Genomic DNA, 16,619 nt, shown 5'->3' on the forward strand with positions numbered 1-16,619 from the left:
ATGTTGCTGTCTCTATGGGAACATCTTTGGGCTATATTTAGGAAAATTAAATTAAGCTTATTCTCCTCAGATGAGCAAGGTTTTGATAAGGCTTTGGTTGGAGGTGTAATGGTATTTTTTGGGGGAGAGAGTCAAGGGATTTCTTCGACCTTTGTGTTTGGTGAACCACTTGTCTTACGCTTTTCAAATCAAATAGAAGAGCTAAAACTGTCACTTAAATTTGAGTCAACCTTTGTGTGGCAGGAGGCAGGAAGAAGCTCTGCTTAATTTCACAACCCCTGGCTCTGAATTTTGGTCACTGGGGGGGAAAGAAAACCCTATTAAAACCCTTATAAAGACCTTTATTCAACAGAACCAATTTGATAAGGAAATGAGCTGATTATAGGTACCATGTCCAGCAATATTCTTTAGGTTTGGATCTCTCTTTCTCTTGAAAAATCAATGATTGGGTAAAAGCTGTATGGCTAGGTGGGTAACCTGGTGTTTTACACAGTGTGGAGCACAGAAAATGAGGTTTTTGCAGCTCTTCAGTAACTTCATACTAATTTCATGGCATAAATTCTTCAGGAAGATGTGGCCTGGGGCTGCAGAGGCTGTGTGTGTGTCCGTCCTTCTGTCTGTTCATACCCATTGCAATAAGAAAACACTCCCAGAGGGCTTTTCTTTAGCTGGTCCAATCAACACCAGTTCCAATACTTTTTTGATTATTATTATTATGAATATGATGGTGCCAGCTGTGAGTTTAATGAACGTGTGGGGTAGCAGTTACTGCCTGGGCTATGCAATGGCTCCAGGTGCTGCCCTTGCTGATCTGCTTTTCCCCTGGGTTTGAGCTGCTGGGGATGGAGCAGATTGTTCTTCCCTGCCTTTCCCAGCGTGTCCCACGTAAGCAGAGGCCGGGGCAGAGCGGATGCTGTACATATTTCTGCTCTATAAACACGTGCTTGTTTACATTCGCTTCCCTGCCCTTCCCACATGGATCCTCTCTCCGTGCCAGAGGGGATCAGCCCTGACTGACAAACACCATTTTGACCCCATGTGCTGCTCCCATTCCCATTTGTTTGTTTCTCCTTTGTCTTCCTTCCCAAGTATTTAACAAATCATTATTAAATATTTTCCAGATTTTTTTTTTTTCAAACAGGCCAACCTTGGAGCGATTGAAATCGAGTTGAGATACGCAAACATCTGATCCGGTTGCTGTGTGTTACTGACGGTGGAAAACAAACAAGTGCTGAGTAAAATGGAAATAAAACAATCCTTGCTACTTATATTTGGCAAACCCTGCTCAAGAGAAAGCCTCTGCCGTGGGTGCAGCAGCTCAGGGAACCTCAGCACTGCAGATTTTGCAGCTTTAAGCTGCCAAGTCTTTGCTGATCCAGCTCCACCAAACCGTGACGTTACACCAACATTGCAAATACATCAAATTCTTTTTATCAGCAGAAAAGGCTGCGTTGGATTCACAGGCCACATCTGCTGGTGAACTTTGTGCAGTGTATTTTTTCTTTTCTGTCTCTCTCTTTAATAGAAGAAAGGTTTGTTTGTTGGCGGCTGCTCGGGGCGGGACAGGAATGTAATGCATGCACAGACTGCGCAGTATTTCCTGTTCAACTGCCGCTCCAAACCTCGGCGCTGGGAAAATACCCAGATCCAGCAGCTCCAGCCTTGCTCAAACAGCAAAAAAACAACCAAAGAGGTTGAAATGCTCTGTTTTTCAGAAAAAATAACATTTTTAAAGGGAACCATCATGGTGTGCTGGTGCTGTAAATGTATCAGTATGTGGCTGTTGATCTGTAATATTTATAAATTATTGGGCTGAGACAAAACATTTGAAGTGCTACAGGGACAGGGAAATGGCTCCATAATGCCACTGCAGAAAATTCTGTTTATTTTGTATCATAATACATCTCCATAGCATTGCTTGCATACTTCAGTTAGCTTGGTTTACCACCCAGTTACAAACCATGGCAATCTTGTGGCACTGCAGCTACTTTCACATTATTTGCTGTGTTTTACTTGGCTCTTAAACTGGTTTAAGGCATCACTTCTACACTACATGAATTTTGTTTCAGGAGTGAGAGATTTCAAGGTAAAAAGCTTGGAGTTGAGGCACTTTTGCCAGCTAGCACTGAACTCTAGTGCTGCAAACCTGGCCTTGAGTGTAGTGTGAAATGAGTGTAGTGTAATGCCAGATGAATGCGTTACTTCTTTTAATTTTTTTTTTTTTTTTTGTCTTAAGTGATTCTGGTCTTTTGTACATGTTTCAAACTATTAGCTGAGGAAGGGTGATTGTGGGACGTGGCTACTTATTTTATGTTACGATTTAATTTTTTTTTAACATGTATATTTTGAGCATGTGTGTTCACAGGCTGCTGTGGAAGCTATGAAGTGCTATCACTCTTCTCAAAAAAAAAAAAAGAAAATACTAGGAAAAGATTTTACTGTGAACTGTGTATGTGAAAATTGTTGCATATCCTTGTAGCACCTTTTTTGGTGTGTTTAGTAGTTTTTCAGTTACACACATCAGTGTATGTGTGAAAGAATGGGGCATATCCATCCTGGCTGCTCCAAGGAGAGCACAGGCAAGGCTGGATGAGCACATACAGCTCCTCTTTAAGAAGTGTCCAGGTATTTATGTCAAAGGCAAAGGTACATCAGCTCCCTGGCTCCTCTTGCTGGGGGAGTTACTGAAGCTGAGCATCTCCTAAACTTCTCCTTTGTATCCTCATCCATCTTCTGATCCCAGTGGCTTTTTCAGTGGCAAGCAATACAGGCACAAGAATGAAAGTGCTGCTTGCTAATTAGTTCCTTCCTGGATTACAGGAGCCCTGCTTTTCAGTCCTTTGGAGATACAGATTTACATGTGCTGCTTCTCAGAATTGGAAGTGGTCTCAGTGTAGCCCTGTCAGCTTGTCAGGCACTAGAGAAAGGGAGGAGGCAGCCAAAATCTGCCCTGTTTAATTTGAATTTGAAGGTATTTTGCTCAGAATGTGGTTCAGCAGGTTAATTGGGTTCTTAAAGCAGTATTTAACTTTTGAGCTTCACTCTGAAATGTGGTTATACCCCTGCAGCAGTGGATCTGCCTTCAGTTTTAGGGCTGAATAAATGCCAGAGGTGGGCTCTGACAGATGAATTTATTTTTAAATGATCTTGCCTAGTAGCAGCTCTCCTCACTTGTGGAATACTGCAAAAGATGTTTAAATCATGGCTTATATGAGAAGCTGACTCATATATGAAGGCTATACCATCATATATATGTGTCCAGCCAAACCACAGCATGAAGACTGAAGTGCAGCAACAGCGTTAAGGTTTTGGAATTTGCCTTGAGATCCATCAGGTTCTTGTGCTGTTTTGAGCCTTTTCATGATTTCTTATCCCTCCTTGTCATTGAAGAGGCTTCTGTGTGCAGTTGTTGTTTTTAACATTTACTGGCTACGTTTCATGAGGCATCACAGCCCTTACAGAGACAGTAGTGCTGAGTTCTCCATCGTGGCTTTTAAAAGTGACTTTAGAATTTCACTACCTCTGCTCCTCAAAATATGAGCATCCAATAACCAACAGCAGATATTTAATCTGCCCAGATTGGAGGACTGTAATAAATAATTTATGTAGGGTGGAATAAGGGAGGCTTTTTAGCTTTAAGCTGCTGTGACAGAAATGTTTCCAAAGCTTTGTTTGGTTAGGTAGAGTTCTTTTTTCTTCATACAGCTTTAGCTGAATTGATGGATGAATTAACATCCATCCTGATCATTTTTGTCCTAGGTATTATGTGAAATTGTATTTTAGAGGACTTTGGGAGGTATGGAAATAAAACTGTAGTTTTCTGATATCCACTGCATAACTTCTGTTAGAATAAGCAGATAGAAGGATAAGTTACAGGAAAAGCAGTTCTTGTGTAGCTATTTCATCCTAGCTTACAGGTGCAACTCATAAGCTTTTTTTCCAAAGCATCATGGAATCATTTACTAAGAGTAATGTTCATTTTTTTCCTAAAATTCCCTAAAAGCTCCTAAATCATGCTGACAATTTTTTTCAGATCCAAGTGCACTCACCTAAAGAAATTATCTCAAAAATAAGAATAAGTTACTTGGTTATTTTTCCCTCATGTCCCCACCTGCCTTATGTATTCAAGCTTTTTTCCTTGCCTATCAACTCCATCCAGAGCAAACTACTAATGGAATGCCTGGGAAACAGGTTGGTGTAGAGGGAGAGTCAAATGTTTTGGAAAGATTTTTTATTCACTAAACTAGTTTGGGATCTCTCCCTTCGAAGTAATAATTTCAGTGGAAGACCCAAAACCTTACTTTTACTTAATTGTGCTGCTGGGGGGAGAAAGATTGCCAATTTCAGTTGAAATTAAGATAATTCTGGGGTTTCACATGCTGAATTTAAGCCGAGCAATTTGGTTGGGCTTTACATGCTTGAAGGTTAATCCAGTTTTGGGTGGTTATTTCAGGTATGTGACAGTGCTTTTGTTGCTGTACTTTCTGCAAAGTTTACACAGGAGGTCAAACCTTTCAATGATAAACTGCAAATGGCATTTTAAAACCAAAGTTATGAGGGCATCACATGCAGATTTGGCACCAGGTGTTGTAAAACAATTTCTGTCCTGGTCACATCACAAAAGGAGGAGCTGTGTCAGCAATTGATGATTTTTCTACCTAACTGTTTCTATCTTGAGGCATGTGGGATATAAAATTTCTCTTTTCTGAGAAGATCAGATACAGCCTCTTAAGAAGTTGGAGAAATTATGCATTTCTAATCATGTATAGATTGTAAAACTGCTTGCTTTGAAGAAAGGCTTTGTTTAATATCACTTAATTCTGACTCGCCTCTTTCCATCCTGTGTTATAAACAAACTTATGGTGAGAGCTCACCATACCCAGATGTTCATGTTATTTGATTTAGCGAGTTCATCTGTAAGCAGGGAAGTCTCATTACCCAGTTTATATTATTTGGAAGAACTGGATATTGCATTCATTTAATTAGGAAAAATTCAGCAGTAATTAGCTCACTTCTGGCTGCAGAGGGGTGGGCTTGGAGCCTTCCAGTCATGTCAAGGTGGCTTCCTGCAGCAGCAAGGGCTTTGTGCTACTGTGGCTGCATAAAAAAAATCTGCTTTTGTAATTTCACACCACTACAGCAAAATCGGATGGGGGAAGCCCTCAACTGAACTTTTTTAGGGTACAGTGCATGAGAGGGAAATCTTTTTCTTGGCTGTGTAACTTGTGCTGCTGCTGGAAGTGTCCTGGTGGGAGAGCAGCACAGCCCTTCTGCCTCCCCTGTCCTGTGTGTGGAGAAGATGCTGTAGATTACTTCTATTAGCACCTCTTGTATTAATTTCTGTTACAATATTGGAGTTATTATACCTGTGTGTGTTAATACTTGGGGTTTGTTATGGCCTTTTTCTCCCTGTTCTCTTGGAAATGATCCAGTATTGCTCCATACCTCCCTTTTGAGCTTATGTTATTGCAGGAATTTATTTTTTAAATTGCCTTTATCTTTTCTTGAGCCCCTCCCCAGCCTTAGCAGTGCTGTGCGTTTGTTAAGACTTGCCAGAAGACTTCCATGAGCACAGTTTTGGGACTGTCTTTGGATTCCAGACAATTCAGAGATTAACATACCCTCAAACAGTGGGTGGCACAGGGGTCCTGGGCAGTGAGGCTTAGAAATGGCATCTGGAAATTACAGGTGAGACCCTAAACTGGGAGCAGTCTTCACCAGAGTTACTTCCCTTCTAGACAGGAAGAACTGTGCTCCTCTTTCTGACCCTGCCTGCAAATAATGTTGTACAAACTCAGGTAATTTGGCCAAGTGCTCCACTGGAGGCTCTTGCAGACCCTCAGGAGTGAAGCAGTGCTGGATCTGTGCATTCTGCTCTTCAGTGTGACCTTAAACCACATAGAAAAGGAAATAAAGTGATCAGAGTTAGTGAGGGAAAAGCTTATGTATTTGTTGGTGCACGTAAATAGATGTGTGTCTTTATATGTGCATCTGTATATAGATTTAAAATTTAACTGTGAAAAGTTGTAGGAAGGCAGCATGACTTTGAATGACTGGCCTTGAAAATAGCAGATGGAATTAAATGGAAATACATGTGACATTTTCTGCATGGAAAGTTATAAGAATTCTTGATTTATATTTGCAGTGATGCCTGAAATCCCTTCTAATGAAGAGATCTTGGTGTTATAATCATATCTGAAAAATCGCATTAGCCCAATGTTCACTTGTTGTAAACCTGAAGTAAGATATTAGGAATTATTAGAAAAGCAAGAGAACAAAGCATTGCGTGGGTATATAAATTCATGGTGGAATTTCTTCCTTTTATCCTGGATAGTGTGTGCTTCCAGTCCCTCTCTTCCTGCTTCAAAATTATGAATTAGGGACTGCAGAAAGGTAAGAAACAAGGATGCTTGGAGCTCGAAAGCAGCTGAACTCTTGGTTGAGCTGTGGACCTTCCTGCCATATGATACTTTGGGCTCTAGGAGTTGGTGTAGGTTCCAAAATGATGGGACAAAGCCATGAAAGGGGAATTTGTTGAGGATTATTGCACACACACATTTGGTGTGTTCAGGTGAGGAGGTCCTTACGCTGCACTTGGAGTGAACCTGGGGTGGTGGGAGGGGAGAGCAGCTCTCCAGCCTCACCCTGATCCTTCTTCAACCTTCCTGCAGATACCTGCTGCTCTCTGCCTTCTCTGCTTTCACAGATAACATATTTTCATGTTGTGGGGTTGCTCTGCCTGGGCTTTTTTGGGACATGGTGTTGACGTGTTCCACGTGCAGGGTTTGAGGTGGAAAACGTCACTGAAATGTCCTCGATGTTCAGTGTGGTGGGGGAGTGATGGTTCAGAGTGTCTGGGGAGGAAATCAGCTCCAGAAACTGAGGTAACTTCTAACAGATGGAGGGGGGAGAAAAGGAAGTCTTAATTATTTTTAAATTCCATATGCTGGATGCTGCTCAGATGTGCAGTTTGGATAACTCAGTTTACCCTTCCGTTTTTGTTAGTACCTGGTCTCACCTATGAACTTTTTAAGGATTGCCAGGTTTTGTGCTCAGCAGCTTTTCCTCTTTAAAATGTGCTGCCGTTCAGAATGCCTTAATTTGTGTTGGTAATTCAACATCATTGCTTCTTTGCAACTTTATAGTTATATTTGTGCTGTCACTGCTTCAAGGAAAGCAAATCCAGGGAACAGCACACAGATCGCAGGTGGCTCAGGGTAACTGAGGAAGGAGGAACTATTTTATTTTCCATGATGCACAACACTCAGAGTTGCTAAAAATGAGATATGGATGTAAACATTTTCTGTGTGCAGTGCTTGTATTTTAACATAGCACAGCACATAAAGCCACCTGAGAAATTCTGTTCCTTACTGCATCCAAAATTATCATTTGTTAAGTCACTGTGAAACCTCTATAATAGCTTATTAAAGAAAATCCTGTTAAAATAACATGTAAATTAGTGGAAAGACCTATTTGAAACACCACTGTTATGAATGGCAGAATTGTCAAGACTAAACACCAACATGAAGGAATTTTTCCCTAGTAAAATGTTTAAGTAAGTGAAAGGGAGTGGCCAGATTTCAAATGTATGATTTGATCCAATTATTCTTAGATGGTTTGGACCAATCAGTATTTTTTATCTAGAGATTTTTGAATGTTTATTTAGGCAATTTATTATCCCATTCTGTAGTAAGTAGAGATGATACAAATACTAGTTCTGGAGTGGTTTTGGTGTTCCCATTGATCTGTTGTGCAGCTGAGGTGGTGAGTTAGGAATTTAAGCATCCTGCTGTAATTGATACCTACATTCAAATTAGATAATTTGCCCTCATATTTTTAAGTAGAGGCTGAAAACAAACCAGAAATTATTAGCAAGGTTTCTGTGGCAGTAGCTGCAGGCAGCAGGACACACAGCATTGTTCTTCCCGTTCTAATTTCAGCGTATTTCAATTTTTAATGTCGGAAAGGCGTTCTCCTTGCCAGGATTGTATTGCAACTGACTTGCTTGTGCTTGCAATACCATTTTTTCTGAGTGTTTTGAAAATGTCCTTCCCAACTGCCCAGGTATCCTTTGGGGATTTCTGAAACTGTGTTGTTGCACACAGAATATGACATTTTGAGAATTAGTATTTTACTATAACTTGTAGCAGCACTGGTGGCCAGAGTTCTTTATTGTTTTCTGTTTCGCTGGAATATTGATAAGTGGTGCTGGATTGGTTTCAGTTTACAGATGTTTTTTAAAGTAATGAAACACTTCTTTAAGCACACAAATCTCTGCACAGTTCTGACTTCATCCTGTCATGGGAGCACTTTTTAAATTGGTGAAAGTCTATAAAACACATTTACTTTTGGATATTGGTACACATTGCTCGTAATAGCAATTAATAACTGAACCTGGGAAGTGCTCACTGCCTTAAAGTGGAAAAGTATTTTGGCAAATATGGAAATGATGTGACTTACTAAGAATTTCACTTGCCCTCTAACTTTGGGATGTGAGGGGATGATTTCCTACCCAGAGCAGGAAATAAATCCTTCTAAATAAGCATTAACTACAAGTATGATAATAGATCATTAAAATATTTGGTGAACAAATGAAGTCTTGCTTAAAACATTCTAAAACTTTTCTCCAAGTCTTCTGTTTTAGTCTTTTTTTATTTTAATGTGTATTCAGGAGTTTTTTTCTTAGGGGCATCCCTGGATGCCTTATGTGCATTTCGTTTCTCAAAAGTATTATTTTCAACTACAATTTTCATTCTTTAAAAATGCTACACTTGCTTTCATTCAGCTGTATGTAATTTTTTACTACTTTAAGGTTCTTTTTATCCTGGTAGACCAATAAGCAAGTGTGGTGATGTGTTTTTGCCTTAAATTGAGGTTTTTTTAATGTTTGTTCATTTCCTTCCTCCCTAATCTCCTCCCCTCCCCAGCTGTCAATCTTCCCGAGCTCTTCCCTAACTCCTCCCCTCCAAGTTGTCAATCCTCCCTTTCCCTGCCCCTTTCCCTAGAACATTCCCTGTCACTCCTTCTAGTCCCCTCCCCTTCTTCCAGAGTGTTCCCTGTCCATTTGGTTACACTCCACACCCTATATGTTACTTTGTGTTATTCCACTCCCCTGTTTCCTGATAGCTTTATGATCTATCCATCCCACCTTAGACCCTCCCCAGTTCTACCCTCATTGGTTATTGCTCCTACACCCCTCCTCCTGATGTCTGTATAAAACCTTCTGTTTGCCCTCCCAAGCTGGTCTTGGGCTCCATTTTCTCCTCCTTATGAGCCCACTCTGGAACCCATGTCACCTCCATCTGTCCCCACACCGAACCATCCAATAACTGGGTTTATGATCTGTTAGTCCTGCCTTAGACCCCTCCCCAGTTCTACCCTCATTGGTTATTACTCCTACACCCCTCCTCCTGAGTTTCTGGATAAAACCTTCTGTTTGCCCTCCCAAGCTGGTCTTGGGGCTCCATTTTCTCTACTCTGGAATACCCCAACCCCCATGTCTCCTCCATCTGTCCCCACACCGAACCATCCAATAACTGGGTTTATGATATTACTGGGAAAACACTCTGTGTTGTCTCAGTGTGATTATGCAGAGTTCCAGGATGTCACTGTACAAGTCTGGCAAGGGAAGAAATGTGTTAAAAAAAAAGAAGAAATGCAGTCTCAATATGCTGAAAAATCACAGTAACCTTAAGACTTGATAAAGATTTCTGGGTATAGAAACCCTACATCTTCAGTTCAGTAGTTGGAAAACCAGGTCTGTACTGCATGAATTTATATTTCTGCTGTGTGTTTTTTTTTCCCCAGTGTCCCAATGTAATATCAGCTTGAAGAAGCAGAGGAGTCGAAGTATCTTTAGCACCTTATTCTGCTGCTTTCGTGACTACAATGTCGAGCCACCATCCACCAACAGCACCAGTGCTCTGCCTCCTTTGGTGGAGGAGAATGGAGGACTTCAGAAGGTCAGGATTTTGTCTTACTTTGCTATCATGTGGGTGTTTTGTAAGCAAGGATTAATTCTGCTTCCAGAGGTTTGTCCTATACAAATTTCACTCATGGGGAACAGCTGTGAGGTACAGAAAAAAAAATTACTGGTTTGATGGTGGATTGCTAATACTGTCTATTCATCTGTAATATAAAACTAATATTTCTGTTGTGGATGCTGGCACTTTACATTCTGTAAACAACCAACATTTAAAACCTGAGACATTAAAAAATTGGACACTTCTCATAAAATTTCAGCTACATCAAATCAAAAGAATCATTATTATTTAGACTTTTTTTCTAAGCAGTCCACTAACATTCAATACATGCTGATTCCAGGGATAGCAGCTTTTGGCCATTTTTCAAGGTTAATAAGTTTTGTTTAATGAGTCAAATGAAGGGATGGAGATTTTAGATGCAAATACAGATAGAATACAAACAATGCAACACAAATTTCTTCTTTATAAATCTGACAACACTGAGTGCATTTTTGTTACGATCTGAAGAATTTCAGTTCAATATGGCAAACATAGGAATGCCAAGTTTTCCATACAGTTTCCAGTACACTGAGATTGCAAATACAGGTGAATCTATTATGGAAAATAATTGCAGAAATGGAGATCTCTCTATGGGTTCTTTATCCTGCTTTTCACACAATTTTTCATGTCTGATGCAACTTATTCCTTCCTTCCTTCCTTCCCTTGTTCAGTCCATTTTACTCTGTCTTGAATTCTGCTGGTTGTGTTTGAATTCTGAAAAGCTCAGGAGTAAGAGCAAGGAACTGTTTGGTGGGAGAGAGGGAAGGAGAGCAGATGAAAGTGATGGAGATTTCTGTGTGGAGGTAAAGTCTGAACTGTAACAGTTCCTGCTGAAACTGCTCTCACAGAGGTAGATTGCACTGAAAATCCTGCCAAGAGGAGGGACTGTACATGTATTTTTAGACTTCTTCTGCTAGCCAAGGGACATTTTGAGTGAAAGGAGGGAAATCTAGCCTGGATGTGCTGAAGGGAAGGCTGAGGAGTGTGTAACATGTATGCACACGTTCATCTGAGGAAAGAAGGGGATGGGAAGCTACTAAAATTTCCTTTCCACTATGCTGTGGAATGGAAGGGAGGAAGGAGTGAGGCAACTGACAGAACTACAGCTGAGAGAAAATGGGACTTCAGTAGAAACTAAAACATAAAACCAAGTTTGTTTTTTCTGTAGAAAAACATGAGTTAAAATGGTCTGAAGTCAGTAGTGTCCAGCTTGCATTTTGCAAAACAATTATTTTCTAAATGCGTGTTATGCCTTGAGAGATCGCATGACTGTCCACACAAGTTTTCATCCTCACTCTGTGCTGCCTCAGTGAGCAGTTCTGGAGTTGTGCAATACTTGTACTCAAGACCAGGACACAAATCACAGCATTCCTAAAATGACCAGATCAAAATGTACAAGATTGAAAAAAATTCAAAGAATATGTTGAATATAATTTAATTAAAGAGTGTTTTCTTCAAATGAATGAAAGGCACTCAGATATTCATATCTTTTTAGAAGAAATCAATATAGCTGAACTTTCAGTTGGTTCTTGAAGTAAAATAAGTCTGTGACATTGCTATTTTAAATGCTGTGTTAAAGATTAATAAGCTCTATATGTGTTTATACTGTCTTTATTTTGAGTGTTAACACAGTTTAAGTAGGAAAACCTTCTAAGGAGATCAAAAGAGCATTGAAGACTTTTGAATATTGTTACACTGTTGGACTGGTGATTTTTACCAAGAGAGCTGTTTCAGATCTGTGCAGGCTGCTTGAATTTAGTGGAGTTACACTGCCCGTCTTGTCTAGATTGAGAAATAAGTAAGGTGGGGGAAGCACCAGTGGGCCTTGAATTCTAAATTGGTGAAATGAAATGTCCAGGAATGATAAAATTGCCTGTCAGGAAAGAAAATGAAACCTGACAACCCACTGCTTAAATTCCTCTGCTATTTCATTAAAGCTCTTTTTTTTTTTTGCATTAGCTTCACTGCCAGGTAGGAATTGTTTAAATTCTGTTAAGCTGCTGCTCAGATGGTCACTTAGTTAAATCTGCTCTCTCTTTTATGCTTTATTAATTATTTATCACATCACTGTTCACTTCTGACCGGGCCAGTCAGTTCATGTGGTGTGACCCTTTCCTTTAAAAAATGGACAAGGAAAATTGCACAATGATGTCAAGCAGTTGCCACTAGAAATGAGAATGAAATGGCTTGGAGGTACTTTCCTTATGTCTTTACTATTCATTGGAGTTGGTACATGAAAACTGGTGCTAAGGACTTCAGAGGAAGGAAAGGAATTGGGGAAAGCTTCTGCTGGTTTCACTGGAATTCAGTGTTCTGTGTTGCTTCTGGCACATTCTAAGGCTGATGTGATAAGCTAACTTCCTTCTAATTAGAAATCTTGATTTTTGTAAATGCTGCCCTCTTCAAAAGGAGGGAAAGTGGGGAAAGGGTATTTTATGAAGTAGTTGAAAACACAGCACTGAAATTTTGTTCAGAGTAATGACGACGTGTGACACAATTTGTATTGTTGTTATTATATGGCTTTAGTAGACAAAAAATGAAATCAGTGCTTCATGATGTGACTTGATGGGGCTTGAGATGTCAAGTGTTCTGTCACTTCTTCATGGGGTTGGAAGAAACACCAAATTAAGCATGGTTTTGGTTAAACAGTTCCTTTCAGTGCTGAATTTTATTCTGTGAGTGGGAAAAAAAAAAAAAAAGAAAGCCCAAAAACTTCTTTAAAATATTGAGTTCTCTTTTAAACCTTCTACTCACAGAGCAGCTGCTTGTCCAAGTGTGACTCTAATACTGGTAATGAATGGTCCATTTCTGTCTATTAAAGTTTCAATACAATATTTCTTTCAACAATAACTTGTATTTACTGAAACTGTGGCATATTTGTTTTCCTCCAAATGCAGCAGCTATTCAGCACAGCAGAAGATGCATTGTAAGATGTGATATCTGTGGGTGTGTCAGCCTGCCTGCAGCTCGGATGCTGAGCCAGATGTGTCACTGGGAGCACAGAATATTCAGCTTAATGAACTCCTTTATAATTTTTTCCTGCCTCCTCTGCAGCAGGCAGATCCCTAACACCTTCCAGCCACTTTTTTTTTGCTTTAGTGTTGGGAGAGAGAATTGTGTTTTGTTTCCTTTGGGATAAATTCAAATCTCAGTTTCCATTCTTCATTTAGCAACTTCGCTCAATTCTTGTGTTTCCTGCATGTCAGTTTTTTCTTCTGGATAAGTTTGTTACCTGACTTTTGAGGTGTTTATGGATACAGATTTCATTCATTCAGACTTGAAGGGGGACTCCACATAGAGAAAGGTGAGAAAAGCAAGATACAAACTCCTTTTTCCCTTTGCTTTCAGTCGTGGTGGGTGAGGGAGCCCTGACAAGTCTGTGGGCACTTTGCCATTTCACTCCAAACCCACTTCCACTGCAGTCCTCCTTGCTTTTGTTTCACAGCAAGATCCAGATCAGGCAGATGGCTCCAGTTAATGAGATGAAGCATGAGTGAGGAAAGGGATTTTTATACTTGCTGGGTTAGAGGAGAAGCTCTTGATCCACACGCACCAGGGAAGAAGACAGAATTAGCAGGAGGCTTTTTCTGGGGGCAGCAGCTGCTCCCTCTGCTTTTCCTATCACTGAATTTCCACCTCACTCCAAAAGTTGTGGTTCTTTCTCCCCACTGCATGATTCCATCATCTCCCAGGTGATCTTGGAAAGCTGTCTAGATGCCCTGTGGTCGTGTCTCCAACACTCTTCCCTGCTTCAGGGATCTCTATAACACAGCACAGTGGAGAGGATCTTCTCTCTGTCCCACATGAGTATGGCCCAGCAAAATGAGGAGAACAGCTTGTAGGGAGCACATTCTTGAGGTCAAGGTAGCATCTCCTTCATGCTGGAGAGACCTCAAGGAGCAGCAGGAGTGTGGGCTCTGTGATGAGGACATCATTAATGACAGGCTTTCTGAGCAGAGGTGGAAATCCCTCTCCAGTGTGGAGGCAGATAGCTGAGATTGATGTCAATCACTGTGCTTTGTCTCCTGCTTAACTTTCTCTGATCAGAGCAAGAAAATTCCTCGTGTTTGGCTCTGTTGGTCACCATCAAGATGTGTGGAAGGTGTGTTTAGAAAGCAAAATCTCCTCTTCATACCAATTCCCAGAATGACCAGGTTGGAAGAGACCTTCAAGATCGAGTCCAGCCCAGCCCCAACACCTCAACTCAACCCTGGCACCCAGTGCCACATCCAGGCTTTGCTAAACACACCCAGGGATGGTGATTCCACCACCTCCCTGGGTAGCCATTCCAGAATTTTGTCACCCTTTCTGTAAAAAACTTTTCCTAATATCCAACCTGAGTTTCCCTTGGTGCAGCTCGAGGCTGTGTGTTCTGGTTCTGTCAGTTCCTGGAGGAAGAGCCCAGCCCCAGCTGAGCACAGCCACCTTTCAGGAGCTGTGGGGAGTGCTGAGGTTCCTCTCTTTACCCACTCATTCTGACCTTCTTTGTCTCCCAAAAAGTCTTCTTTATTAAGAGACAGCTTGAGAGTTTGTCAGGTCACTTAAGTGTCAAATGATAACTGTACTATTGTTTTTAAAATAACCTGTCATGGTCTACAGAGCAAGCTTTGTGCTAAAGAAACTAATAGGATACATCTGTTATTTTAGTCAGCTTCTTCTCCTAAAGTGAAACAGCTTCTTTATCTTGGAATACAGACTGTTCTGGAAAAAAGCAAAATATTGTGGTCTGTCACTTGGTGCTCATTGAGGCCACACATGACCATAGACAGGGTAAGTAAGGAACACAGTGCTGGAAGTTGTTGTTTCAAACTAAAAATTATGCAGCTAAAGGAAAAGATAGGATTTATCATTCCATCTGTATATAGCATGGAAAAAATAAAACCCATGGGGAAAAGAAAAAAAAAAAACTTATTTCAATGGCTGGGGACAAATCAGTTCCTGGATTGTCTTAGGGATACAATAGAGAAATTTTGGCATTCTAGGAACAGCTTTGTTCTGCTACCAACATCAGGAGCTCGTGGAAAGCCTTCAACAAATGTGGTCATCTGTCATCTCTTTCAAACTCTGCTGTTATGACCCATTTCCCTTCCTGTTCCAAGGCATTAGGAAATGAGGCAGGACCTTGTAAGAAGTTTCCCAGAGCAGGCTTGTTTTTAAGAAGCATTTGCCTGTTCATGAGCACTTTTGCTTTCCCAGCAGACTATTGCACTTCTTTCTGATTGTTTTTCTTGTTCCCATCTCTTTTATTACTGTTCGGATTTTTGCATAGGTATTTCCAGGGTTCCTCTTAAGAAATTTGCTTGTTTTTTTTAAAAAAAATTAATTTAAGAAATTCTTAGAGAAAAATTAGGCAAACAGTAATGCAAGTCCTTTAGCAGCTTTGGTTTTGGGTTCTCATGAAAGCCAGTTCCACTAACAGGACATTAATATACCAAATTATATATTTTTTTATTTTCTTATTGCTATTTCCCCGAGGAAAACTTGTAAATACAAGTTTTTCTCTTTGTTTTTCTAGAAATCAGGTACTTTTTACTAGTGCCAAGTTTTTGATAGTTCATGGTAGCTACTGTTCTGTAGTTGCTCCTTCAGCTTCTCCAGATTTTGGGCAAACTTCAGTAAAAAAATTCTGCTGAGCAGCACTAAAAAAGAGCATTTAAAAATAATACAGAGTTATTTCTGTTTGACAGTGATGTGTCAACACTGGTAGACTTGAAAACAAATAAGCAGGAGGCTTCTTCAGCTGGAAGAGGCTGTTCTAGTGTTGAAAACAGCCCTTTGAATAGTTTCTCTGCTGGAGATCAGAGCCTGTGTTGTCCAAATATTAAAGAATAAAATCATCTACCCAAGCAACATCTATGCTAGAAGGATCAGCTTCCTTTTTTTTTTTTTTTTTTTTTAATATGCTGTGCTCACCAGGAAATAAAGTTGGTTTTGAAGGATTAGACAGATGAGAAAATAGAGCTCCAGCTTCAAAAATACTTTACACATTTGAGTGAGAGTTTGAGCTGAGTGAGTGTTACCCATTTGAGCCAGGCTTTGTACATTTTGGAGCTGTCCTTGTTTCTGGATGTCCAAGGATGAGAAAAAAAGATCAGGTTGGCCAAGAATTTCCTGCCTTCTCCCAAGTGTGGTGGAAAAGTGAGGCCATGGGAACAGCACTGGCACTGCTGGATGGAGAAAGTGGGATTCCTTGGATTAAGTTAACATCATCATGTCCTTCTCGGACATTTTGCTGTTGCCTAAGTGAAAATACTGTTTTTTTCAAGTCAGCTGTCTCAAGTGAAGTTGGGTTCAAGGAGTTCTTCCCTCTGCCAGGCTCTGGCTCAGCCTCTTGCTGCTGCAGTGAAAATTGACAAATATACCCATAAGTAGATCTTAAAACTGAAAAAGTTCCAGTAAATACAGGTACTTTCTTATTGTCATCTCTTATTAATCATAGCATGGGTTTTATCAGTCCAGTCTCCTAAAAATCATAAATGCCAGTATACTAACAGATCATTTCAGCAACTAAAATGCAAAATCCTGTTTTTATTTTTTTTTTTTTTACCCTGGTTTCTTGAATACTTTGAACTTTTGGTTTAAAATGTTTGAGTGCTA

At 40.3% G+C, this 16,619-nt stretch overlaps 1 protein-coding gene across 9 annotated transcripts in view; it reads left to right on the forward strand.

Annotated features, from left to right (window-relative positions):
• CTDSPL (CTD small phosphatase like) overlaps positions 1-16,619 on the forward strand; it is a 78,992-nt gene that overhangs the window by 36,271 nt on the left and 26,102 nt on the right. For all 9 annotated transcript variants that reach the window (XM_077789575.2, XM_077789566.2, XM_085563024.1 and 6 more), the window contains one exon: positions 9,808-9,962. In XM_077789575.2, the coding sequence (XP_077645701.1) occupies positions 9,808-9,962 (155 nt within the window). The remainder of the gene's footprint in view (positions 1-9,807; positions 9,963-16,619) is intronic.

Source organism: Lonchura striata, chromosome 2, assembly GCF_050655825.1.
Source record: "Lonchura striata isolate lonStrDom1 chromosome 2, ASM5065582v1, whole genome shotgun sequence".
NCBI classification, from domain to species: domain Eukaryota; kingdom Metazoa; phylum Chordata; class Aves; order Passeriformes; family Estrildidae; genus Lonchura; species Lonchura striata.